At 42.5% G+C, this 26,041-nt stretch overlaps 1 protein-coding gene across 1 annotated transcript in view; it reads right to left on the bottom strand.

Moving 5' to 3' along the window:
• Positions 1-26,041, bottom strand: part of RYR3 (ryanodine receptor 3) — a 470,522-nt gene that overhangs the window by 11,459 nt on the left and 433,022 nt on the right. The window contains exons 81-97 of the mRNA XM_044925248.2: positions 25,544-25,620; positions 22,981-23,054; positions 22,708-22,725; positions 22,207-22,287; positions 21,662-21,750; positions 20,583-20,711; positions 17,331-17,435; positions 15,501-15,582; positions 13,509-14,842; positions 11,377-11,435; positions 10,081-10,252; positions 8,762-8,848; positions 7,338-7,538; positions 5,558-5,688; positions 1,204-1,246; positions 624-751; positions 151-211 (exon numbers count right to left, since the gene is read on the bottom strand). Of these exons, the coding sequence (XP_044781183.2) occupies positions 151-211; positions 624-751; positions 1,204-1,246; positions 5,558-5,688; positions 7,338-7,538; positions 8,762-8,848; positions 10,081-10,252; positions 11,377-11,435; positions 13,509-14,842; positions 15,501-15,582; positions 17,331-17,435; positions 20,583-20,711; positions 21,662-21,750; positions 22,207-22,287; positions 22,708-22,725; positions 22,981-23,054; positions 25,544-25,620 (2,871 nt within the window). The remainder of the gene's footprint in view (positions 1-150; positions 212-623; positions 752-1,203; positions 1,247-5,557; positions 5,689-7,337; positions 7,539-8,761; positions 8,849-10,080; positions 10,253-11,376; positions 11,436-13,508; positions 14,843-15,500; positions 15,583-17,330; positions 17,436-20,582; positions 20,712-21,661; positions 21,751-22,206; positions 22,288-22,707; positions 22,726-22,980; positions 23,055-25,543; positions 25,621-26,041) is intronic.

Here is a 26,041-nt window from a genome sequence, read left to right as displayed (position 1 = left end):
AGTGTCCCCCCACACCCTAAGGCTGTCTGTCTTCCACGAGAACTCCCTGAACCTTCCTGGGCTGCCTCCATAGCTTGTTTCTTTGTGGCATCTAATGACATCCCTAGACTTGGGGGCACAGGATTTCACTTTCCCAGATGCCATACTTACATTGTCAGTAAAAACAACTCCCAGCTTCCAGACATGGTACTTCATGTCGATGGAACTTAGCCTAAAGGGGAACAAGTCATTTCAAAGCTTATAAATGTCAAGATTTAAGTGTTTAATAAGGGAAAAAAAGTTTTTTTTTTCCCTCTCTTGGGGTTTAATAAATCTATAAATATAGCTCTGAGCTTTATGAAGTTGTATGTGTTACCATGAGAATGAGAGTGGCTGAATCACACATCCTGAAATTTTAATGTCTTTCTCCTTCAGCTCTATCAGGCATGAAGGCTGTCTTCACATTTTTTTAAAGCAGTATCCCCCTGCTGCCCCAATATATTAGAACCTAGAAGAAACAGGCTAAACCAGAGCCCGAGACAACAAAGACCTGATTATGAGTTTTGCCTCCAGCACAGGGAGGACAACTGGAAAGACAAAGGGTCTAGGCAGCCAGACTCAGATTTAACTCCTAAGCTCTGTACCATGACACCAGGGAGGCCGCCTCTGCTTTGGTCTCTTCCACTGGGCTAAAGTCAAGGGCATTTTTGTCCAAACCCAGGAGTTCAGCAATGCGTTCTGCTCCGTAGAGATCTCCATATTTGTTGATCACCTGAAGCAGAGAAGAGGACAGGGTGCGCTCAGGTCACACACCACCATCAGTGTTTTCTCCAGCCCCGATGTCTCCAGAGCTGTGTCACACTCTGGGCTCTTCCAAGGGGTTGATATGAATCAAAATGCAAAAGGAAAATGAGTAACCCCCACAGAAAACAGAAGCAATAAAGACAATTAAGTGAAAGCTGCTTTTCTGGCTATCATTTTGGAAGGGAGGAAGAAACCTAGTACATAGAAAAGTGATTGTGTTAAGCTGTTTAAAGCATGAGTATAGGAACTAAGCCCCCAAATGACATAAGTTCATATAAAACCCTTTCTGTTGACTTACTCTCCTGTGATACCATCATAAAAGCAGCATTAAATTTATCCATGTTTGTTAATGGAGATCTTGAAGAAATTTACATTTCTTTGGAGGCCATGGAATTCCCCTGCTACCCTGACAAGACATACCTTTCTCTTTACAAACTTGTCCCAGTAGTTATTAGGGAAAGATCTGAAAAAGAAAATGAAAAAGGAGATTTTCTTAACATCAAGGCAAGCACATCAAGAAACTTGGCAGTTTTCGAGTGTCTGGACCTATGATCTTTTTGGGTTTTGTCCTGTTCATTGAAGAATTCAGGACTTGATTGAAGTTCAGAGTCACCACAGGTCTACCAGATTTCTGATCTCACTTTGTGGTGAGTTCTCATCTGAAACACCTGAAAAGCTACTTTGCATTTTCTACTTCGAAATTATGGTTAAGAGCCAGGAAACACATGCAATAAAGCTTCATCAAGTGCCCTCTTTGGGCTTCCCTTGTGGCTCAGTTGGGAAAGAATCCACCTGCAATGCGGGACAACTGGATTCGATTCCTGGGTTGGAAAGACCCCCTGGAGAAGGGAAGGGCTCTCCACTCCAGTATTCTAGCCCAGCGAATTCCATGAACTGTATAGACCATGGGGCCGCAAAGGGTCGGACACGACTGAGTGACTTTTACTTGCACTTCAAGTGCCTACTTTACAGCAGTAATTGGGGTAGGTGCTGCAGTCACGGTGGTGGGAAGCGTGGACAAAGTCCCTAACTCTGAAATTTCCAGTCTGGAAATCCCCACTAGCTAATTACATAGGGGTTTTCCTAATGGCGTGTTCTCCTCTCTTCTCCATTCCAGCATAATTCCTGTGGGGTACAGCTTCCCCCTTCTCCAGGCATCAGATCCCTCTCTCCTTCAGAGATGGTCCCTACACCATCCAAACCTTAAGCCCATGAGGGAACTTCTTTCTTCTGCTAGGCAGCTTGTACCAGCTCCACTGCAAATAGCTTCTTATTGTTCGAGTCAAGAAAGAACTGTTACTTTCAGGTGTGTTGGCAGAAACCATTTAAAATATTTTGCTCCTATCTAGAAAGATTAAATCCTACCAGAGAGGTTCCATTTGAGTCTAGTTTGCAGCCAAGGAACCTCTGCCCTTGATGCAAACATTCTTACTTATGTCTTCCTTCATTTAAGTCATTCTTGTTAGCTCTGGAACACAACAGTCCCCTATTCTAGAGAGGCCACCCAAGTTGGTGATGAGGAAGGGGGGCCACCCTCTGTCCACGGACCCTTCAGAAGAACAACCCTGAGCAAATGCCACCTCTCCCACAACAGGGTGGCAATCTTAAAAAAAATTTTTTTTGTATATTTGAAACAGTCTCACTCTTAAATGTCCAAATGATTCTTAAAAGCAAAAAACAAATGCTGGGCTTACAAAGTAAACTGCTAATAGATTTTATCTACGGAAGATGGAAATAGTTATTTTGATTTTCTTCTTTGTCCATTTTTCTGCTACTTGGTATTTTTCATGTCCTATATTTAGAACCTAAAATAAATAAAACAAAAATAAGCCACCCTTCCTCTATCCACACTGATACCTCCTTTCTCTTAAATCTTATACAAATTGTCTGTAACACACAACTGAGCCTTGGCCGCATTTTGGCATAAGTGGAGGATTCCACAAGTGATGTGGAAGGGCCAGTGACGGAAGGCTTTGGTCAAGCCCCTTTCACAGATGTGATCTTACTTTGATCTGAATATTCTTGTCCCCTGACTAGGCATGTAAACTCCTACAAGGTAGAAAGCACAATTCCACTTGGCAATATTCCTTTAAGTGAGGGGTAGGCAAAGAACCTTCAGAAGGGAAATGCATAAATAAGTGATACATCTATATACCAATGGTCAAGAAAAGTAACATAAGAGGCTCAATCTCTTAGAAATTAGGAAAATGCACAAGAAGATGCTATTATACACCTACCAGATTAGCAAAGTTATCTGAGGACAACAAGTGCTGACAAGGAGACAGAGAAGCAGGAACTCTCACAGGGCGCTGGCTTAATGTAAATCAGGATAAATATCTGCAGATCCTACTATTCAGCAAATTCGTCTCCTGGCCTCTAGTCTAGAGAAACTCTTTTACTTGGGCACCAGGTATAAAAATATTCTTTAGAGCACTGTTTGTAACAGCCACTAGTTGAAAACAGCTGAAGTATCCACTGTCAGGAAAACAGCTAAATATACAATAATATACTCACCGAATGGAAAGTGCCACAGTTTTGAAAATGATCAGTTACAGCCACACACATCAACCTAGTTGAGTTCTTGAATGGGGTGCTGAACAAACGATTCAAGTGACAGTACAACTTGTACAGTTTGATTCCATTTATATAAAGTTCAAAACTAGTTAATCTGAAACCACATGTTTAGGGACACATACCTAAGTGGTAACACTATACACTAAAGCAAAACAAAGTATCAGTAAAATCAGGAGAGTGGTTCGCTGGGGCCTGGGGAGGACAGAGAGGAGAATATCTAAAACTTCAAAGTTTTCACTGATGTTCCAATTTTAAAGATTTGTAGTTCATTTTATTACTATACTTTAAAATAGACACGCATTCTATAGCTTCTTCTATATGTATTTAACAACATAAAAATATGAAAGCTCTCTATGACATAACAGTTAACTTTAAAAAAGCAGGTTACAAAGTACTACATTTACAATGATACCATTATTGTGAAGAAAAAGGTTCATTGATTGAAATGTTTTAAAACAGCTGTTCTCCTTATACATGCATTTCCCTATTCACGGGTATTTCAGCCACTCCAAATAAATGTTAGTAACCATCCTTGTCAAAACAGTTTAGTGTGCGTGTCTCATTATCTCTCGAGGATAAATTTCTAGAAACTGCACTGTCTTTTTACTGGGACTCTAAGGCCATATCATCCTGTGCCACAGACACAAGCGTTAACTGATACATGATCTGTCTTTGGTAAGCTTTCTGTAATTAATACTCAAAATTTTTGTACTATAATAACGAGGGCTCAGAAATTAGTCTTAGTAGTGTCCCTTAGTTTTAAGTGGGGAGATTGGCAGTGACCTGCAGGCAGAAACATGCTTTTATTGGCAGGCTCTCACCTTTTTTCCTGTAATGGTTGAGCCTTCCCTTACTAGGGGCTATTTTACAAAGCTCAGTGGTGCCTTTGCAAAGCTGCATCTCTCAATTTGCTTAACTAACTTGGGATAAGCAGCATTTTCTTCCCCCAAGAGTCAGGGCTGCTGCTTCTAGATGTGCATATTTTATTGGTGCAGCCGTGTTTCAAAAGTTCCCTTTGTTTATATAGTCAGCGCTGCTGCTTTCCTCTTTCAGCGCATTATCTTACAGCTCTTGTTTTCCCTATTGTGAATACACTGGCATTAGAGCATCACCTTTGCTAATGGTGAGGGTCGTTTCTTTTCTAAATTTGTACTGTGGTTAAAATATGTATAACTTTACAATCTTAATCATTTGACTATATTTCCTGCGTTGTACAATATGTTCTTATAGCTTATTTCACACCTAAACATTTTTACTTCTTACTTTCTTACCCCTAAATTACCCCTCCCCCCTCCCCTCTCCCCATTGGAAATCACTACTTGGTCCTTCTATCAGTGAGTCTGCTTCTTTTTTGTTATATTCACTAGTTTGTTGTATTTTTTAGATTCCCACATATAAGTGATATCATACAGTATTTATCTTTCTCTGTCTGACTTATTGGTGATGGCCATTTTTTTGTTTAACAGTGAAAGGAAACTCACAGCCACGTGACATCCCAGGACTGTAGGAGATAGTATTCTCATCAGTCTGTTTAACAAAGAGGAAACTGAGGTTTATGGAACTTGATTCCCTTGCCCTAGGTCACAGAACCTACGTGACAGAGCTGACTCAGTACTCTACCTCTCTGCCTCCAGAATCAATGCCTTTTCCTACCACATTAGCAATTATACACATGCCTACCAAGAAGGCAGGCTTAACACCACAGGTCTTAACATCATCACCCAGACGATCCTATTTCAGCTGCCCATGGAGATGCTTATTAAATTCTATTGGGAGGAGTTCTGGTATCCACTAGGCTATCTGTTTTAGGAGAAGACTTCTGAGACTGCTGTCACAGAACTGCTGTGCCATTTAGGGACTCTGAAGAAGCTGATCAGCTTCATCTCCAAACTCCTGGGCCAAGGAAACACTATGACTCAAACATGGAGAACTAGATTAAGTAATATTGTGCTGGACTGTCTGGTCTTAATTAAATATGCTAAGCACTTTCTGATAATATCCTCTGTCTGCCATTAAATGCATAGCATACATACAACTGTTGGAGGAACAAGATGCTACTTTGTGAAAAGGCAGGGGAGAAAACAAGTCCCAGAAATCAAAGGAAGGCTTATATTAATCAGTCTCCAGGGCTGCTGAAAAGGTATTATTTTATTTATGGTAGAAACTCCTTTTTCCTTTTTGGGGTGGGGGCAAAACTTACGGCGTGTTGATTACCAAGCGATCCCACTGCCCCTTGATGTCATCTTCAGAAGGCTGTTCAGTGATATACAGGCCATCAAACTCCAGCTTCCTGGCGATTTCTTTTTCTCTTTTGAACACGACCAAAGGGACCTAGGAGCAGGAAGACACTGTACTCAGAGCAGGCTTTCTAATGACGGCATCCTCTCCCATGCATATCTCACAAATGGGCCTTCCAGTGTCAGGGCAGCAATCTCTTTGCAGTGGGATTCTTAGGGTGCCTAGTTGTGGGTCCAAGGCTAAATAAAGCACCTCTCACTCCTTTGGCTCATATACCTCCCTCTCCAGAGCTGATCTGATTTGGGCCAGCCTTCAAACAGCTGACAGTACTACAAACTGGACTTTCTGGCTTGTGCTGCTGAGAAGGCCACATGTAGATGAATCACAGGGCTGAATGAGTTAGGTCTCCTAAAACTGTCAGGCTGGAGGTTGACCAAGATTTAGAAAGGACAATAAACTATTCTAGTTCAATCAACTATATTGAACAGCTGGAATAATATGGTAAAAGTTCCAACTTCCTTCAACGGCTAGGGTCATATTCTCATGTCTTTGAAACTTGGTTAATGAAATATGGTTTAATAGTTAGAATGAGAGGATCCACTGGGCTCTGTATACAGTCTTTTGCTACTGAAGTTTTCTTCCTGATGTACCTTCTGAGAAGACCTCCTGCCCGGCACACTTACTTGTTCTCTACCATTGCTTCCCATTCTCTTAAAATTATGACTTTGCTTCTAGCCTAGAAATGGTGACATATTTACAAAGACCTACCGCAAAGGAGGTACACACACAGGAAATACTGGGAAAACAACCCACTTGTCCCAACCATCAGCAGACACACAAACTTCAGTTAGTAAGGTCAGAGGATACCACTGGAATCTCAGGATATAAGAAGGCAGGATAGTCAGAGCTCCACAAGCCACAAAAGCTTAATTCAGATAGAGCCAGGGCTTCTCATCAGCTGGGAAGCTACTAGTTACTTGGCAACGTCCCTGAGACCTTGGTCTCCAAACTGTTTCTCCCAATAATGCTTTCTCAAATCTCATGATATCTCTACCCTTCACACTGCTCCTTTATTTCCAAGACAAAAAGGCAAATTTTTGATAATGATTTGTAAAGAGTTACTGCTTACTTACCCTTTTCCTCTCCTTTATTTTTAAAATTTATTTTATTGAAGTATAGTTGATTTACAATGTTAATTTCTGATATATAGCAAAGTGATTCAGATATATATATGTATATATACATATACATATATATACATACACACATTCTTTTTCATATTCTTTTCTATTATGCTTTATCACAGGATATTAAATACAGCTGCTGCTTACCCTTTTATTAAAACAAGGAAACAACACTGAGGAAATAAAAGACTCAGGATAGGAAGGTGGCAAAGGCTGATCGTGAGCACTGCACAGTGCCAAATCAGTGACTGCTGCTGCTTCACAGATGATGTGGGAGGAGAAGCAGAGAAAGCCAAGAACTACATTCAGTACCCTGTGATAAACCATAATGGAAAAGAATATGAAAAAACGTGTGTATGTATGTGTGCCTGTGTATGTGTGTATATATACATATATATGAATGAATGAATATGAATATATTCATATATATGATTGAACATATGAATGAATTATACACACACACACACACACATGAATGCATGACTTTGTTGTACACCAGAAACTGACACACGTGTCCCCAGGGGCTCTGACCAGCCCCCGAGTGCCTGGCAGCCCTACCTTTAGGCAGTAGTAGCCCACCACGCAGACCAAAGAGATGACGGTGTGGATGACGGCCAGCGCCCGCAGGGCTGGCGCCATGTACCCAGTGCTCTCCTGCAGGACAAAGAACACCACCGCCTCTTCCTCTTCCTCGTCATTAAAGGAATTCCACAGGTTTGCAACATCCTCTGTCTCTTCTTCTAAAGGTTCTTCGGTGACCTGGTCCAAGATACACACCCTCTTAGAAACACCAGAAAGACCTCTGCCACTAGGCTCTCCCCATATATTTTATATTGCTGCCATTTGCTGTACAAATAGTAGTGAGTCTATATTACCTGAGGAGTGAATAAGGTTTTTAAGTATTTTATTCCTACAATATTTTTAAGAGACAAATCCTCGCTCTTGAAAATAAGCCCCAAATTTAAAAGTTAGGAATGTCTTACTACATATTCTACAATCCCTTTGCTGCAGGAGGTAATCTTTGAAATGCTATGGCCTGGGAGGAGACTTAAGACAAACACGTGTGCACAAGTGCACACATAACACACACAAAATATTTCTGTTCTTTCTTAGGGGCTGTTAACGTCACAGCCATCCTCACGCAGGGACTCCCAGATCAGCGCCTTTGAAGCTGCCACCCTGCGGGTCCCGCTGCCCGCTGGCTCTCTGCACCTGCCTGCCTGTCTGAATCACTTCAGTCTCAATGTGTTTAAAGCCAGGCTTCACCATGCCCTTCGACACAGTTCCATTTTTCTACCATGGGCAAGAGCAAGCCATTTATTTGTCAAATGCAAGACTGATGTGGGTAAGAGCATGTTTTATACAAATTAGATCTGTGGTTTTTAAATAGGAAGGGGGAGAGGCAAGTGACAACAGCCAGTTAAAGACTATGTCAAGAATCCAGGACCTATGACATTCATTAATTCATTCTACTAACATTTATTATGCACCTACAGTGACAAGACTCACTTACCAATGTTTAAAATCTCCATTTATCTTAATGAGTCCCTCTCCTCCACATCCAGAAACCAACTTCTATTCATTCTTTCTTCGTAATAGTTCTAACATATGGGTCAGCCATCATGGCTGACTGTTACTTTTATCCCTCACAGAAATAACTGTATTTATTATTCAGTTTGAAATACCTTATAGCTCCTAGTATAGGGTGTAGCACATTGCAGACATCCAACAAATATCTTAAGAATTAAGTAACAACTAGAACAATCCTGAATGACTGAAACGGTGCCCTAACTGGCTTCCCTTGCAACCTGTCTCTCCATTCCCCCCGTTGCTAAAGACAGTATCCTTTTTTAGAAGCTAGTGTCTTAGAAATTTCCTTAGATACTAGAATTTTTGCTTAAATTAAGAGCATAACTCCTTTTACTTAAAAAAAAAAATAGTATATAATCTATTCAGCAAATAGCCCCCAAATGAAGTATCACCTTGTAAAAGAGCAGGATGAAGTTGATAGCGAAGGCTACAAACAGAGCAAGGAACCTCAGGTTGTAGAAATTCCTGGCCAGGTAGTGCTGAAAAGAAAAGGACAAGCAGAAGTAGGAGAGTGCTGGCAGGGGAGGCAGCTTCCCTCTCTCACACAGAGGGTCTCAGAGGAGGTCTACACAAGGCTAGTCCTGCTCTTCCGTAACCACTTATCCAGGACAATCCTGGCCTCCTTACGACTTATTTGGTGGGGGATCAAAAATGATGATTTTTTAAAAACTGCTTAAAATGATGCTCAATGGAACCCTGCTTAGTTTAAAGCTCAGAAAACCAAATGCCTAAACATACCCTTAGCACAGGTCTCAAATGCTGCTATGAAGGGTGTCTGTGTGTGTGTGTGTATACTCCACAAAGGAAGTAGTCAATTTGGAAATTATGAGTGATCTAGGCCCACAGAAGAACCCTGCAGCTCCCACCCCAACTGGAGCCAGACTATGGCCGAGAGTCCTTGTCCTTTGAAAGTCACAGCCCGAGCTCCCCTGCCTCTCCCCATTCCTGTGCCCAGTGGAAACACCAGCGCTTGAGGACAGGAATGGTAGCTGCTTGCGGAGTGCTCACTCTCCATGGAAAAGGCTCCCACCAGTGGTGCTGGGAGGCTGTGGTCCCGGCCTTTAACAACTGGCCTCAGTGGGCAATTCGCCAGAGAAAGGATACTACAAGCTGGGCTGAGGACCTGTGGAGTAACAGAGCTTTTGAGAACTAGTATGACAACCTACCACATGACAGGAATGTTCTTTCTGTATCCGAATGATCTCACTACTTCTGAAGTTTCTGACTGGCATGGGTCAAGTCCCCAAGGGCACACATAACGCTCTCCCTCCTGGAGAAAGTGCAGGGCAGAGGAGCTGGAGCGCTTGCATTTCCCCTTTTCCTTTCCCTCTAACTGGTGGCTCAGACGGTAACGAATCTGCCTGCAATGCAGGAGACCTGGGTTTGATCCCTGGGTTGGGAAGATGCCCTGGAGGAGGGAAAGGCTACCCAATCTAGTATTCTTGCTGAATTCCATAGACAGAGGAGCCTGGCGGGCTACAGTCCATGGGGTCACAAAGAGTCAGACATGACTGAGTGGCTAACACTTTCGCTTTCGCTTCCCTCCAACACAGAAGGGACAAGCAGGTAATCAACAGCAAGGAAGAGGGATGAGAAAGATGAGGAAGCACAACTAATTGAATGGTGAAACAATGACAGTCAGTGGCCACCTCTCTGAGGTCTGCCCGTGCCAACGCCTGCACCCGAGTGGGACCAGCGCCAGAGTGCTTACCAGCAACTTGGTCTGATAGATTTCCAGCCCTTTAAAGAAATTGGCCATGAAGGCTTCAGGCTTCTCAACCTTCTGGCCACACCGTCGCTTCTTCCTTTTGGTCACGTCCGCCCACAGGGCCTCGGCCTGCTCTTCTTCTTTGGCTGTGTCCTCTTTCTCCCCATCTTCCATGCTGCAGGAATGAGAAAGCCCCTCAGCACAGAGGGCAGAGGGAGGCCTGACCTTGACAGGGAGACTAAAGAGAAATCTGGGCTGAGGGGAGGGAGACATATCATTCCCTGAGCCCGGGAATCTCAGGTCTTGATTTCCTGCTTTGATGAGTCATGGTCACAGGTGTACATATACAATTTAGTAGCTTTCTGAAATTTGCCTTATCGAATTTTTCCCCTTCAGAAATGTTGTCCTTTATTTTCTAAGCTTTCATGAGAATTGCCAATAGTACCTATTTCAAGTCTGTGTTAGGAATTAAATGAAGTATCACATAAAAGAACTTAGCAAAAGGCCTGGTGTGTAGCAGTTATTCAGTAATCACTATCAATAGATAGCACCATCATCAACATTATATGAAGTTGCTAAGTGTGAGAGTTTGATCATTTGCTTGGTCAGATGGTGAAACCCTGATCTACTATTTGGACTGTGAAGTGAACACAATTATTACAATGTGTTTATTGTCTAGCTGGGGTAAAAAGAAATGTATCCACCCATGAAAAGATGATCAACATCATTAATCATCAGGGAAATACAAATCAAAACCACAATGAGCTATCGTCTCACACCTGTCAGAATGGCTATCATCAAAAAGAACAGAAATAAATGCTGCTGAGGATGTGGAGAAAAGGGAACCCCTGTGCATTGTTGGTGGGAATGTAAATTGGTGCAGCCACTATGGAAAACAGTATGGAGGTTCCTCAAAACACTAAAAAGAGAGCCACCAGATGATCCAGCGATCCCACTCCTGGGTATATATCCAAAGAAAACAAAAACAATAATTCTAAAAGATACATGCATCCCAATGTTCATTGCAGCACTATTTACAATAGCCAAGATATGGAAGCAACTGAAGTGATAAGTAGAGGAATGAACACACACACACACACACACACACACACACACACACACACACAATGGAATATTACTCAGTCATACAAAAGGAAAAAAGAAATGTATCCAAAGCTTGCACAATATCTGTTCCCTTTGTTAACAGAACTCAAGCTTTCTATTTACCATAGCCACAGAATAGTAGATAATATTGAGAACTATCAATCATAGCAATAAGAATAGCTACCAAGAACTTACTCTGCCTTCTCAGACTCTATTTTTCCTTCTGCTTCATGAGCTGCTTTCATTTCTGCTGCCTAGACAAAAATAACAATCAGTTAAACTTTCCTCAAATAAATACGTTCATGATGATGAACCATATCACTAGCCACTGTGCATGGTCAGAAATCCCAACGGCTCTCTCTCTTTATGCTTTGGCAGTTCTCAGGATCACAGAACATAAGTGTCCTGCTATACATTACATGGCTCTGGAGAGATCAAAGATTTCAGGCTTGAAAATCTCCCTGCTATTATTCAATCTAAAGAGAAAATTTGTGCTAGGACATTGCCTGAGCCCTGTGGCAGTGGTCCCACTGCTCCACGGGGTCAGGGAGAGATGGAACACAAGTCATGGTAGGTCTAATCCAGAACCCGCTTCCATCAGACAGCATCCCTGCCCCGTCTTCAATCCTCTTCCACTACCCTACCCTCTCTGATGGATGACCATGGCACTGCAAATAAAATTCAAGCTCCTTCATGTGCTAAGCTGTTTCAGTCATGTTCGACTCTGTGACCCTATGGACTGTAGCCCACCAGGCTCCTGTGTCCATAGGATTCTCCAGGCAAGAATACTGGAGCGGGTTGCCATGTCTTCCTCCGGGGGATCTTCCCGACCCAGGGATCGAACCCATGGCTCCTGCATTGCAGGCAGATTCCTTACTGCTGAGCCGTCAGGGAAGCTCTCAAGTTCCACACTAAGGCCTTTAAAGCCATTATGACTATGGCCTTTCTCTCCATCTTCATCTTGGACCATCTGACTCATTTCCAACACAAACATCTAGACCTCCTTTTCTTTCCTGAGACATGCTTCCCTGTACCAGAACCGTAGCACAAGCCATATCCTCTGCCTGGAATATGACTGTCCTGATTTTTGATGTGCCTGCCATTCTTCAGGACTTGGTTCAGAGGACACATTTTCAGATGCGCCTTGAGCATCCTATTTATAGTAGGGCCCATAATCACTCTGTAACACACAATCTTGTTCATTCATTTCATCATGTGCTCCAAATGATAATTATTTATTTGATGTCTTCTTCCACTAGAAGTTAAGCTCCATGAAAGCAAAAATGTTGTCTCTCTTATTAACCAGTGTGTTCCCATATCCCAGGAATACAGCCTGGCATATAGCAGGCCTCGAATGAGTCCCTGTTATGATTCAAACTCTGCTCTAGTCCCTGGGTTACACCCGAGAGCAAAAGAGAGTAAATCAAGTAATACTGTCAGAATGTTTAGGATTCTGAAGCGTCCTTTCTTGACTCTCCACACCTCTTCTACACATTTCCATAGCACTGATGATCCTCCTTCCTCATATTCTCCATACTTGTACTGACTTGTCCAATGTCAACCTTTTTCACTAAATTACAGGAACAATGCATTTCTCCTTCACCATTGTATTCCCAGAGCCTAAAAGAGTGATAAGTGTACATCAACTATTTGGTAAACAGTAATGTAATTCATGAATAAAGGTTGTCTTTGGGCTCTGATCTCTTCACACTTCACTCCATACTCTACTGCTAGGATGATGCTGTGAGTTGGATGCTGCAACATCCAGAACTTTTGATGGCCAAAGGGCTCTGAATTCTTGCTATCTTATTCACTCAATCTAGTCCACTGACTCTCCAAATTGGATAGTGGGGGCAGCACAAGGATGAAAATGTCCCCAGCATGACAAAACTACCGGGCACTGTGCTAAACTGTATGCTAATACCTGGATCTTCCAGGACACAGCAGACACATGACCTTATCAGAAAGGTCTCCTTTTATGGTATACCTGGTTTTCTACTCTTTCAGTTACTGAATGAACCTGTGTGCCTTGAAACTAACCTAAGAAAAGGTGTGGAAGCAAGTGGCAGGTCATGGATCTCCCTGTTTGAACTCTTACAATGTAAACTGGAAGACCATTCAGCAACTAGACATTGAGACAACCATCTAAGTCTCATCTCTTCAGACACGACAAAGCTGGAATTATCAGATTAGGGTCATCATGGAAGAGCTGGTGTCTAATACAGTGTCTGCTTCTAGAGAACTGGTATCAGTATTGACTGCAAGGTAGAGTGGCTAGTCTTTTTCTGGGGATAAAGAAAGGTGATAGAAACAAGTCATGTGCTTACCTGCGCTTTCCTTTTCTTCCGGACAGTACTCTCTAAGGTAGGGGGTTCGTCTTTGCCAATAATCTCAGAGAGGTCACCCAAACCCACTTCGGGCCCATGCTTTAAGCCACCTTCTTTCTTTGGGTGGAGTCCAAAGAGATTTGACATGATGTCTGCATCTCCCTTCTCCCCCTTTACGAAGTGCACGAGTTCCGTGGCGATGCCTGGCTCAGGCACTTCTGCCCTCTCAGCTTCCAGAGCATCGTCGTGGATACCAAACTGGGTTGGGTCAGGCATGTCACCCAGGATCTTGGTGACTCTTATGTTCTTTGCCCCTTCTATGAGTCCCCCTCCGAACACTGTGCTCCAGAGGACCTGAATGATTCCTCCCACTATAGTGAAGAGCAAGTGGAAGAGCCCCACGAACAACGTCCAGAAGAAAGAGAAGAACACCTTCACCAGGTCCTTGAAGGTCATCTTCTTCACCTTCCTGTACTGCTTCCTGAGGTTCTTCAGGGTGGCCCTCTTCAGAAAGTTGGCCACGTTTCTCTTCACTGAGGCACAAGCCATGGCAAATGCAGAGGCGCACTCAAAAGACTTCTCTTCCTCCTCCTCCTCACCCTCCACTTCTAACACATAAGAAGAATTTCCATCTTCTTCCTCCTCCTCGTCTGGCCTGTCGGCTGAGTCAGATTCTGAGATCTGCGATGCTAACTGCATCTCAAAGATGGTGTCCTCACAGAAGTTCACGAACAGCTCCATCTTCTCTTGCTCCCCGCCTTCATTGACAACGTCAAAGATGAACTGTCGCTTAGACTCCTTCACCTGGGGCTTCTCCCACTGAGTTCGACTGGACTCGCTGATCTCAAAATAAACACGCTCAATTTTCTTGGCCCCACCCATGATCTCAATGCGTCCCAGGTATGGTTCGAAGTAATTGAGTACACTTTCTGCTGGGTCCAACAGACACTTAAGGCGAGAATCGTTTGGCATGTGCTCAGAGAGGTTTGTCAATAACACTGCCACATTAAACCCTATGTCCTTGGCTGGCTCATGGAACCGGTCAACAAAATCGATGTAATTAAACATGTCATTTTCATCAGCTTCTGCGCACGAAAGGAGAAAGTCTATCTCCGACTGTGTGTACTGCTTTTGCCCTTCCATGGCCTTTTGGAATTCCTTTTTGGAAATGATTCCTTTCCCATCGGGGTCATATTCTTTGAAGGTGTCTGAGCTGGTTAAGTCTTTAAGTTTCAAGAACATGTCAAAGAATTTCAAGATCATTTCTACATTGGTAGATGACTCTACCAGTGTGTCAACCATCTGCTTGCCAATGGTTCCATTTACCACATTCCCTGTGAGGCAGGTTCAAAAAGACACACAGATACATAAATAAACCCAAGTCATCATGGAACTGGTTAGGCAGATATTTTTAGAAGACTTCTATCCCAAATTGGTCAGCTCTTTTTCTGACCATGATGATCTGGAAATGGGTAGGAGGGAGCAGCAAGCCATAAAGACTACACCACTAGGAGCCAAGGGGGAAAGAAACACAGGGAAGGAGGAGGTGGCCACGCCAGTGCCTTTTACCTGGCCTGGGGCCTGGACAGTGGCTTTGTTATCAGATTATCAGGGACACATAGGGATAAGTGGTGCCCCTCTAATCCCCTTAGACCTAGGAGGGTGCCCAACTAGATGGCTGGCATACACACTGGCAGCCAGATGTATTGAAAAGCAATGGGGAGAGGAGAGGATAGGGAAGAGCAAAGCTTGGAGGTTTTCCCCAGTTCATTCTGGCTTCCTATTGATACAAAATGAGTTGGTTTCAGGCTTTGTCCTTCAGGCCATGTGCCCCTCACTCATTTTCTTTTGTTTGTTTCTGAAAATTTGGTTTTCTAACCAATGTCATCTGGCATCAATGACCTGCCAGAAGGATACTCTGCATGATTAGTACGGTTAGTGCTCGGACCAATGACAGTCGTGTGAATGCCTAGTTATACCAAACAGCCCAACCTTCCAGGAGGGACAGAAGCATCACCACCATGTCCTGAAGGAGATCCAAGAGTTCCTTCAGCAGCTCGATCTGACTGGAATCCTAGAACAGAAACAGGAGATACCCCTGAGCTATCTGATCCCTCAGCAAAATACAGGGCAGCGAGCAAGGAGAGCCTGCTCTGGGAAGGTCAGGTGAAGGCTGTGTCCATCTCCAGAATGAGCTCCCTTCTCATGGTGGAAGCGGACATCTTAGCATCCTCTCTTTGTAGCATCAGGAGGCTCGCTGTAACAGGGCTCATCCAGAAGAGTTCCTTTACAATTTTCCTTTTATTAGCACAACATGTCAGATACACCAATTGTCCAAAACTATTGAACAACCCAATCCACCAAAGACCCGTTAGGTATCTCTAGTAGCTTAGGTTGCCATTTTTCATGCTGAAGAATTACCAGTGAGCTTTTGGGGAATACTATTGCAATCCAATTAAATTATCAAGGTTCCAATCACCAAATGGGTTCTCCTTTTTTTTTTCTTAATTTAGGTTCTCCTAATTCTAATCGGTGGTGATCTGGGTACCACTCGTCCCTTAAAATGTTGTATTATTGAGGCTATTCCTCCGGATGGTTTTGATACCAGTCTGTTTGGTTTTCATTTCAGCATGGGAGACAAGGGCATTGCCAAGTGGGCTCTGGGTTTGATACCTGTGTCACAGAAGGGAAACAACCCTTGGAAGGTCTGAGGTGGGGAATGTGAGGGTGAGATTAAAAATATGGATTCTGGGCCACACTTCTTTTACAGATGCTCTCTCACCAGGACACAGTTCTTTAGCTAGCCCTTCAGATTTCAGAAGGCTTTTCTCCCACCTTTGGAGGGTGTCACAGATATCCACAAAACATCACAGAAGTGTAGACCTTTAGAGCTAGAAGAGCCCTCTGAGGTCATCATCTATTCTAACTCCCAATATTTTCTAGATGATGAAAGTAAAAACCAGAAAGGGGAAGTGACTTCCTGGAAGACAGCCAAGAGGAGGTGGCAGGATCAGGATTTTGTCTCTAGGGACTCTGCACCACAACTGCCCTGCGGGGTTGACACAGCAGTGGATGTATGACTGCCAAACCGGCAGCCCTCCCAAGAACTCTATCTTCCCATAAGGCCAGAGTCAAAAGGGGAAAAACGAAAGGGGTAAATAGCACATTCCAAAAGGAGAGGCAGATGTGACAGCCTTGACAATTTTAGATACACATTATTTACATGAATGCTGCCGATGTGACTCTAATCAGCCTGAAACATATCCTAAAGCTCTCCCGCATGTGTTGCCATGGAGAGAGGTGATCAACTACTACAGACACTACATGTATTTGTTCGTAATCAATGCTCTGAGTGATTCCAATTCATCTTGCCAGAGAGATGGGGAGTGAGAAGGAAAGGCAGAGATGGGGAAGAGGGGCAGCAAAGGTTGAGAGAGAAGGGAGATGTGAATTAGAGACATGCAGACATTGGACAGATCAGACAAGGTGGTGGATCATGTTCATAAACTGTGAAACAGTGACAAGGAAGCAAAGGGGATCAGCACCATAAAAAGCAACTGTTGAGGCAATGATGGAAAGGGTAGGTGGGAGGAACACAAAGGAGGAAGCTGTGTTCATGCAAAAGCCTGTCTGGAACCCCCCAGGAGGTGTTCATTCCCATTTCCCATTGAGGCCCTCGTTTTACAAATGAGATCTGATCTGCTTGGCTTTTCCAGGCATGTGGTCAAGCAGCCACATCCACAGTGGGAAGACCAGGGGGTGGGGACCGACTAAGCATTTCACATCAATGACACATGGGGAACGGGGAACAGGCCACAGTACCTGGGAGAGTTTCATCTGCATGTTAGCAAACACATGGAGGAAGCCGACCACCGCGTCCCACAGCCTGCTGTGAGCCAGGCTCTGCTGGTTCCCAATGCAGGGGCCCTGGGGAGAGGAGGACATTCTTGTCTCACTGAAGCATCACAAGCTGCTCTGAAATTTGCCTTAGTAAGGGCATCTGACATCAGCTCTTTCCAAATGTCACATATCTTGTAGCTCAATATTTTCCCAGGTTACTTATTATTTCTCCCCCAACTCTACTGTGTGCATCCCACCCCCCAACCCATCCTAAGAGCCTATTTCTAGGAAAAGTCACTAGGAATTTCACAGTGTGGTGATTTTCAGAGATTTTCTTTAGCGTTTGTTCTTATGTTAAAGAACATTATTTTAAAAGTAAATGCTCTGGTTGAAAAAGGGCTGAAGGGTACTCCTGCCAACTCCAGCCCCCAGCCTTGGCCTAGGAGGGGTTCTGAGGAGCTCCAGGGTTCCAAGGAGCACAATTTGAAAACGAGGCCCATGTGTTTCCATTGTCTGCAGGCAAAGCTACTCATTAAATGTGATGGCCACATGGCTATCTACTCAAGTAAAAAAAAAAATCTGAATTATGAATGTTAAACTACTTTTAGGATTTTCGTATCATTAACCTATATGTCAGGTATATCATTTCTATCTTTTCTGAAAGCCAAACAGGGATGACTTGATGACCACTCTGCATTTTCTGTTAATAACCTTCCCTACTTTTGAAGATCATTATTGAACCACTGTTTCTTTTCTTTTTAAAAATAAATCATTTGGAATTCTTCTGAATGGAGAGTTGTCTGTTCTTATTTATTTAGCATTTATTTACATCAGTATGGGCTTCACATATTCATTTTATGCTATGGGTTATAATTCAATATTACTTTATTTACATTATTTTGTAGCTCTAAGTTTTCTAATTTTGGCCATTGGGATCTCTTTCAGTTGGCTCCTGTATCCCTTTGACATACCTCCACCATTATTTTTTAGCATTTTCTTGCACTATAGGATTTTCCAGGCTCATCTTGTATGTTTCTTGCTCTAGTTCTAGATTCAGCCATTTCTCTAAGGAGCCTTATTTCTTTCCAATGGAGAGTGGTATTAGGAACCAAGAACTGGGCTTTAGTTATATTTGCTGCTACTGGGGTATCATTTTTTTAGGTCCTCCTGGCTGACAGAGCAGCAGAAATAGATATGTACACATATCCATAAATATTTCCATATGTAACCATTTATATCTATGTTAAGATGAACATGAGTTTAGCATATGGGTATCTCTAACTCCCCTTCATTCCCAGAGGGATCTTCTAGTCTCCTCTGCTTGCTCATCAGTGAGAAACCTGGCTCATTTCCATTATATTGGGTTGGCCAAAAAGTTCATTCAGGGCTTTCTATACAATTATATGGAAAAATCCAAACGAACTTTTTGGCCAACCCACTGTATGTACAGTTTCAGAATTATTAACACATACCCACATGGGAAAAACTTCATCAACTAAACTGCTTATGTAAAGTTCTTCTTGCCTTTGGTCTTTCAGACTATTCTCATTTCCAAAGTTTCTTAGGCCAGCATCTTACTCTCTACCTCTTCAATGAGACTATTTTATGTATTTTTTATATGTTGAGTCTTCTGTCACATTCTGCCTATGTTCCTTATGCTTTTTCCTGTATTTTTCTACCCTTTAATCACTCTCCAAATCATGCAATCAATATTCAAAAGGAACACTGATACTAGTGTTCTAGTATCAAGTTCTAGAAAAGGCTTGGCTGAATTCCCAGGGAAGAGGTGAGCAGGAGAAATTTTGCCTGAAAATCAAGTAAGCATGTTTAAAATTCACTGTTCATGTACATGTGGTATGTGATCCCAATACGCCTCTGGATTCTTTTTTGAAATAAAACGGATTGCTAAAGAATCTCAGATTCACCCCAAATAAGGGTGAATCTCTTTTACTTTTGGGCTAAGTGCTCCATGGAATTTTCTGGAGCTTAGGATAGGTTCTGCAGAGAGCAAATCAGATGCTTGTCAATCTGCTCAATGATCTTCACAAGTAGTTCACATGCTGTGAAACTTCAGATTGGTCACATGTTCCTAGCTATATCTCCCTATGTTTTTACAATCCTTGAGTAAAGACCGATCAATCTCTTCCAGAACTCCTCCTTCTTTTCAGGTCTTAGTCTTGTGTTTATTTCAGTAAGCAGATATGATCTGAGTGTGCCAGTTGGCTCATCATATAGATCTTAAAAAAAATCTTAGATTCCATCAGAGAGGACCATGATATAATTACTGATTTTACAGTAAATTCTGCCTGAGGACGTCCTCAGTAGAGAGAGAGTACCTTTCATGAGACCACTGCAGGCAATGAATACATAATGCTGTAAGATGTAATAGAAAATGCTGTAAGGTGTAGACATTCACCCTGAAATTCACTTGTTGATTTGCCTTTCATTGTACTTAGTTTATGTGCTTCTGAAGTTCCTTTTCCATAGAGCTGATTTCTGACAAATGAGTAGGCTCTCATGAATTCTGTTTTTATCATCAAGGCTCAAGATAAGATCATTTGTCCCTTTATTCCTCCATACTATCAATTATTTCTCCGCTTCACTTTCCATGCTTAACTGAATACCTATGATGTGCCACACATGCCAGAAATGAAGAATTTTAAAACACCTAAGAAATGTTCTGTCTGCAAAAAAATTTCAGTCTAGGAGGGAAAGCAAAATGTTAACTGCTACTGCTGCTAAGTCACTTCAGTCGTGTCCGACTCTGTGCGACCCCATAGACGGCAGCCCACCAGGCTCCCCCGTCCCTGGGATTCTCCAGGCAAGAACACTGGAGTGGGTTGCCATTTCCTTCTCCAATGCATGAAGGTGAAAAGTGAAAGTGAAGTCACTCAGTCGTGTCCGACTCTTTGCGACCCCATGGACTGCAGCCTACCAGGCTCCTCCGTCCATGGGATTTTCCAGGCAAGTGTACTGGAGTGGGGTGCCATTGCCTTCTCCAAAATGTTAACTAGATCAATGCAAATCAAGTGTGACAATGCTATATACAAGTCATAGTGGGGTCCATAAACTACAGCTTTTCATAGAGTGTAGGTACTATTGGTTCCTGTTTATAGATAAGAAATACTGTCAGTGCTAGAGCTGGATCCACAGTCCACATGTGCAGGGAATACAGAACATGGGAATGTTAAAAATGTTCCCTTCAATTGCAAGCAAACATTTCGTAGCACATACCTGGATGTATTCTGTAAGAGAATTGAAGATCTGCTTGGTGACCGCCAGGGCTTTGGAAAAATTGTGCTGTCCAGATTCATCAATGATGTCCTTCCCTGAGTAATACCAGTAGAAATCACTGATTGATTCCTAAGAACAAACAAGGAGAGTTTAGTATGTCTCACATATCAGTAAGTGAAGCTTAATCTCGTGTTCAGGGAGAGAACAAGAGCATCCTACATTTCCGTGACCACTTTGTTATGAGAGGAGCCTGGGACTCGATGAAAAAGCACAGAGACATCTGATCCCAAGTACAGATACCTCCCCTCCGCAGGAAAGAACAGGTGAAAGAGAGGACAGTGTTCAGCCGGAGCTGGGTGACCATGTTATAGGACAATTTATTCACAATGCAAAATGTTACATTAAAGATAAATATGATCGCCCAAATACTCAGCAACATACTAGCTGGCACTGTCAGTCCTAGGCACTGCTCTGAGCACATTACATGTATTAAACCTCTTCATCTTTACTACCACCCAATGAGACAGTACACTCCTCGTTTTATAGATGAGGAGAATGCAACACAAGGAGGCTCCATAGACTGCTCCAGGTCATGAACTGGCAAGTGGCAGAACCAGGCTGAGAAATTAGCAAAGAGAAAAGAGAATCCTTTTTTATGTTTGTGTAGATCTTCTTGAAATTATTTGGATTTTCCTTCAAACAATTAAACCAAGTGATGTCTGAACACTAAAAACTTGTAAACTCATTTCCCATCACTTTTTGTATCTCTTTTTCCTCGTGAAGGTCTGTTTTCACTCACAGGCTGTTTTATAGCTCTGGAGCACTGTGGCTAAGTTTACACCAGCTAAAATAAAGTAACCAGCAGGTTATAATAGATTTCGTATTTAACCGCTCCTTCTTATCATGTCAGTCTTCAAACTCACATTTAGGTATTTGATTTCCCATGAGTGTGTGCACATGGCTTACAGCATCTTCTGCACTCAGGCTGGACCGTATCCTCAGTCGTCCCTGGCCTTCTGTAACTGTCTTTAGCTTCTAGAAGTGTACACGAGGCGTGCCACCGTCCAGCACCCACTCACCTGCAGACGCAGAAGGTAGTCCACGGTACTGATGATGACGTTCACAGTGGTGGTGTTGCCCATCTGAGTCCTCAGGAAGTTCTGGAAATCTGAGCACACCAGGGCTGGGTCAGGGCTCATCTCTGTCATGCCTGAGGAGCAAGTCTTACCCTCTCAGCTAAGCTCCGAAGAGACACACTATGTGGAAAGGCTGACGAGGGCACCCTGTTTGGGTCCTGGCAGGTGGTCAGAGCACCACCCTGAGCCCACCCATCCCAGTGACACCAGAAACTGGACATCGTGAGCTCTGAGGAACTTGACAGCAAGGGGCGGGCATTTAACTTCAACATCTGAAGGTTCTGGAAGCAACTTAGCCTGGATGGCACTAAATAACACTAGCCGTGAAGTTTAAAGCTCATGTTACATAGCGTTTTTTAATTGAGGAATGGATTAACTGTCGTCCTTGAATTAGCAATTGGTTGTGTTAAGGGTGGCAACACGGAATGAATCATAATTTTGCACCTGAATGTTGTTTTCCCCTTGACGAATCAATGTGTTCCACTTACCACTGTTGTGTCCTTCACAAAGTAACTGCAGGAATCTAAAGAGATCTCGTGTAAACTCGTCATTCTGAAGTACTTTTTCACCTTGAAAACACAGAATATGGGCAAGCATTTGTTTGCTTTTTCAACACAGAATACCTTTGGATACACATGACTGCAAAAATGCTAAAGGAACTGTGTCAGAGCTGTGTGGAAAGGGAACTTTGGATGAATGGTGACAAAGCCAATTTAAATTGGAACTGAGGCAATGCCCAACAAAGCTAGGATTGTCAGCCCCAGGATGCATTTGGAAGGAAAACAACTAGGCTGCTGGCAGTAACGGTTCACAGTCCATAACCCATGCTTTAGAAGATGGAAGACACTTCTTTAATTAAACAACAGACTGCTGACTTAAACTCAACATGCAACCACCAAGCCGAAAATGTGTCTGTGCTGGGCCAATTAAATAAGATCCCTTAGGACTCACACACAGGGCAGGAACTCAGGCCAGAGATTCAAACTTACCACGCTCACGAACAATGACTGGTGAAAAGAGAAAAACAGAAGAACACAGAGTAAGAAAACCACAAATGTCAAGATAGAGTGTCTTTAGCTAAGACTGGTTCTGTGAACACATCAGCCTGGATGTGTTTTATCAAAACTACGGATGGAAACATCTTGCTAAAATGGAGCAAGTCCTTGGAGGTTAAGTAGCAGTGAGCAGGAACTCTAACCATAAATAGTTAACCAGGATTTTAATCGGAAAGAGAGCAGCCTTCACCTTCGTCAGTTACTTACGTGTTCCTTCCTCAGTAACCATCCCCAGGCCTTCAGCTTTATTCTGCCTCTCAAATGCATTCAAATCAAGGACACTTGTAACAGATGAAAGAAAACAAGGTTCAGGGCTATGCACACTGGGAAAATGGGTTTTTAACGTCAATGTAGCCATCAACTAAGAATATCCTGTGCTTGTATTACCATAAATTACATTGCACATTACAGTGCAGTTGAGTCTAACGGTTCTCCGGGTTTGTGACAAGCAGTGCCTGGAGCTCACAGCTCTTGACACATGCAAGGACAGGGGTCAGACACACTTAGAGTGACTGTCATTGTTTGTCCAGTTGGAGTCCTTTCTTATGGTTTAAGATTTAGAAAGGCTTTCCAAGTAAAGAAGGAATAACCTGTATCTAAGATTTCTTAAGGGAAAGATTACTTTAACCTGCACTAATTCATGTTCTTCCCACATTCATCTACTTTTTTTTTTTTTTTTCCTGAGAAACACAAGGAATTGTGGCTTTTAGTGCTTAGGATAAATATCCATGGAGAGAGCAACAGTTTCAGATTCTGAAGGGCCACCTCCTTTACTCTATGCTTCGGGAGCCAATAATAGCCAAGATAATGCTTTTGAGAGGCCATGGGGTCCTCACCTTCCATAACCTTCCCAGTCACAACCACCACCAAATCCTGCTTAGCCAGGAACCCCTAGGTCAACCACAAAGCTGTGGTCATGAGGATAAGGACCGTATGATTTCCAACTGAGGCTCACTCTGTTTCTCTAATAGAGTCTATCTCTTTCCACAGTATGAATGATTTCCTAGAACTTAAGACCACAAAGTTTCACAAGAATACAGACCTTAGGGAAGCCTATGGCAGAGTCCAGTAAGATTCTGTAAACTCCTCTCTTTCTTTAACCACAGGGCAAAGAAAATGACTGTTGGCTTGAAAAGACTCTAGGGAAAAATCCAGCACCCCTCTCCCCCTTTTAGGCAGTCACATATGTTCTGGAATTTAGATAAATTTTACAGAGAAAGTGAAAATTCCTATTGCCCTTATGTTGGTTTTTCCCAGATCCTGCTGTAAAAAGGGTCTGTAAAAAATAATACAACACCATCCTTCAATTTTGGGAGGAGAATATGGACACAGGACATTTGGACATAGCTGCTTTGAAGCATCATTGCTGATTCAGGAGACAATCTGTGTAGCAGACATTTCTGACCTTTATTCCATCCCAAAATACCCATTTCAAATTTTAATTTCTTGAATGGCTCACTATTTTACAAATATGTATTATTTTTATAATCAGCAAAAAGCCATTAAAATATCTTAAAACTTCTAGTAGGACTCAGTTGGCCTCTAAGAGTATGTCACCTATCCCTCTAAGACATCATTATAAATTAGCTTAGCAATATTAAGTGCTACAGACTACTAAGGGAACTCAGAAATTTAACTGAGAATTTCATGAACAATATGGGACTGAACTGCCTTGATTTTTGCCATCTTTGAGTCCACATGTACTATTTTATCCTCAGTGAGTCGGGTCTGGCAATATTACATTTTCTTTTCCTGAAATAAACGAATTGGCTGTTGGTGAGGGAAAAACGGAGCTGAACACAAGGGATTGTACTGAAGCTCAGATATGTTCCCTACAACCCCGGGGTACAATATTTACCCAATCCAATATGACTAGCAATATTATGAAGTTCACCAAGTAAAAAGTCCATCCCCCAAATTTTCAACTGGACCAATGTTCCAATTTTAAGAATTATTATTTGGAGGCAAATGAGCTAGGTAATTATAACTTTGACTTCTTTTGGAATGAGTTGCAGATGATTCAATATATATATGAATCTTGAATAAGCTGACACTTTTCTTAGAAGGACTGCTGGCTTGTTTCTGAAACAAGCGAGTATGGTAACCTTATGACTTTTGGTTACCTATTGTTCATCTGTCAGAGGGGAGGCTTACACAACTGGGTAATATAAATGGAAAGTTTAATGCTTCGTTTTTCAGACAATGTCAAAATGTTCCCACATCAGGATGTACGTCTGTCAAAATATGTACCCACTAAATATCTCTTCAAAGAATTGTTACGGATAGAGATGAACAAAGTACCTAATCGATCTCATGAACACAGAGCCCTGAGTCACACTGAGTATTCCTCTTTTCCACTCTCTGCTAGTTTGACTTAGGAGTACACATGTTTAATAAGAGAAACTCACACTCAGCTCCAAAGAAAACAACATAACAAAAAAGGAGGTAAGGGCAATTCAAACACTAAACAGATGTAGACAGGTAAGCTCTGTGTGTGTGTGTGTGTGTGTGTGTGTGTGTCTGTTACATGTTCCCCTCTGTGTGTGTGTGTGTGTGTGTGTGTGTGTTACATTTTCCCTTCTGAATGCTATTTGAAGGTAATCCTGAAGGTTGGAGAAATAATACCCATCCTCTTCTGAAGTAGGTATTCTTTTCTCAGTAATTCCACGATAAGCCAGTTTATTTATGTGGTACTCTCCCATCCCATGTCCCTTTCCTTGAACAGTAAATAATTTTTAAAAACTGCTATGGGTGATTTTCCCATATTTACCTGCAAGACTGCATAAGACCAGAAAGACTTTGAAAGAACCCAGCATCCTTTTTCTCCTTTAGGTAATCTAGCATTTTCTGTAAGGGAGACACATTTGAAAAGGAAAAACAATGAAAACTCTGGCACAAATATCAACCCTCCTTATTGCGATGGGCAGATGGCAGTTCCCAATCATTCAGGCACACCAAGTGCGCTTCAGGAGGTGGTTTTGTAACCCTGGGTATGCATGAAAATATTCCACCTGTGGACTTAAGCCTTTCATGTGCCTGAGCCCCACTCTCTACTTAAAGACCAGAATCTCTTAGGGCAGATGTTTTATTTTATAAAGGTCCACTGGTGTTGATGGTACGATAGATCTTTGACTTCAAAGATCTACTGTTTGAAGCCTCTTCTCTTTGGAACAGGTTCTAGGACTAGGCTCTAGTAATGTTTATGGTTACTGAGGTAAAATCTGAACAGCTCATGCAATGTTTAATGCATTGGAGGAAGGAGCTTAGC

The sequence above is a fragment of the Bubalus bubalis genome, chromosome 11, assembly GCF_019923935.1.
Source record: "Bubalus bubalis isolate 160015118507 breed Murrah chromosome 11, NDDB_SH_1, whole genome shotgun sequence".
Classification (NCBI taxonomy): domain Eukaryota; kingdom Metazoa; phylum Chordata; class Mammalia; order Artiodactyla; family Bovidae; genus Bubalus; species Bubalus bubalis.
Note: the sequence above shows the minus strand (reverse complement) of the source record. Positions and strands in the feature narration are given on the sequence as shown.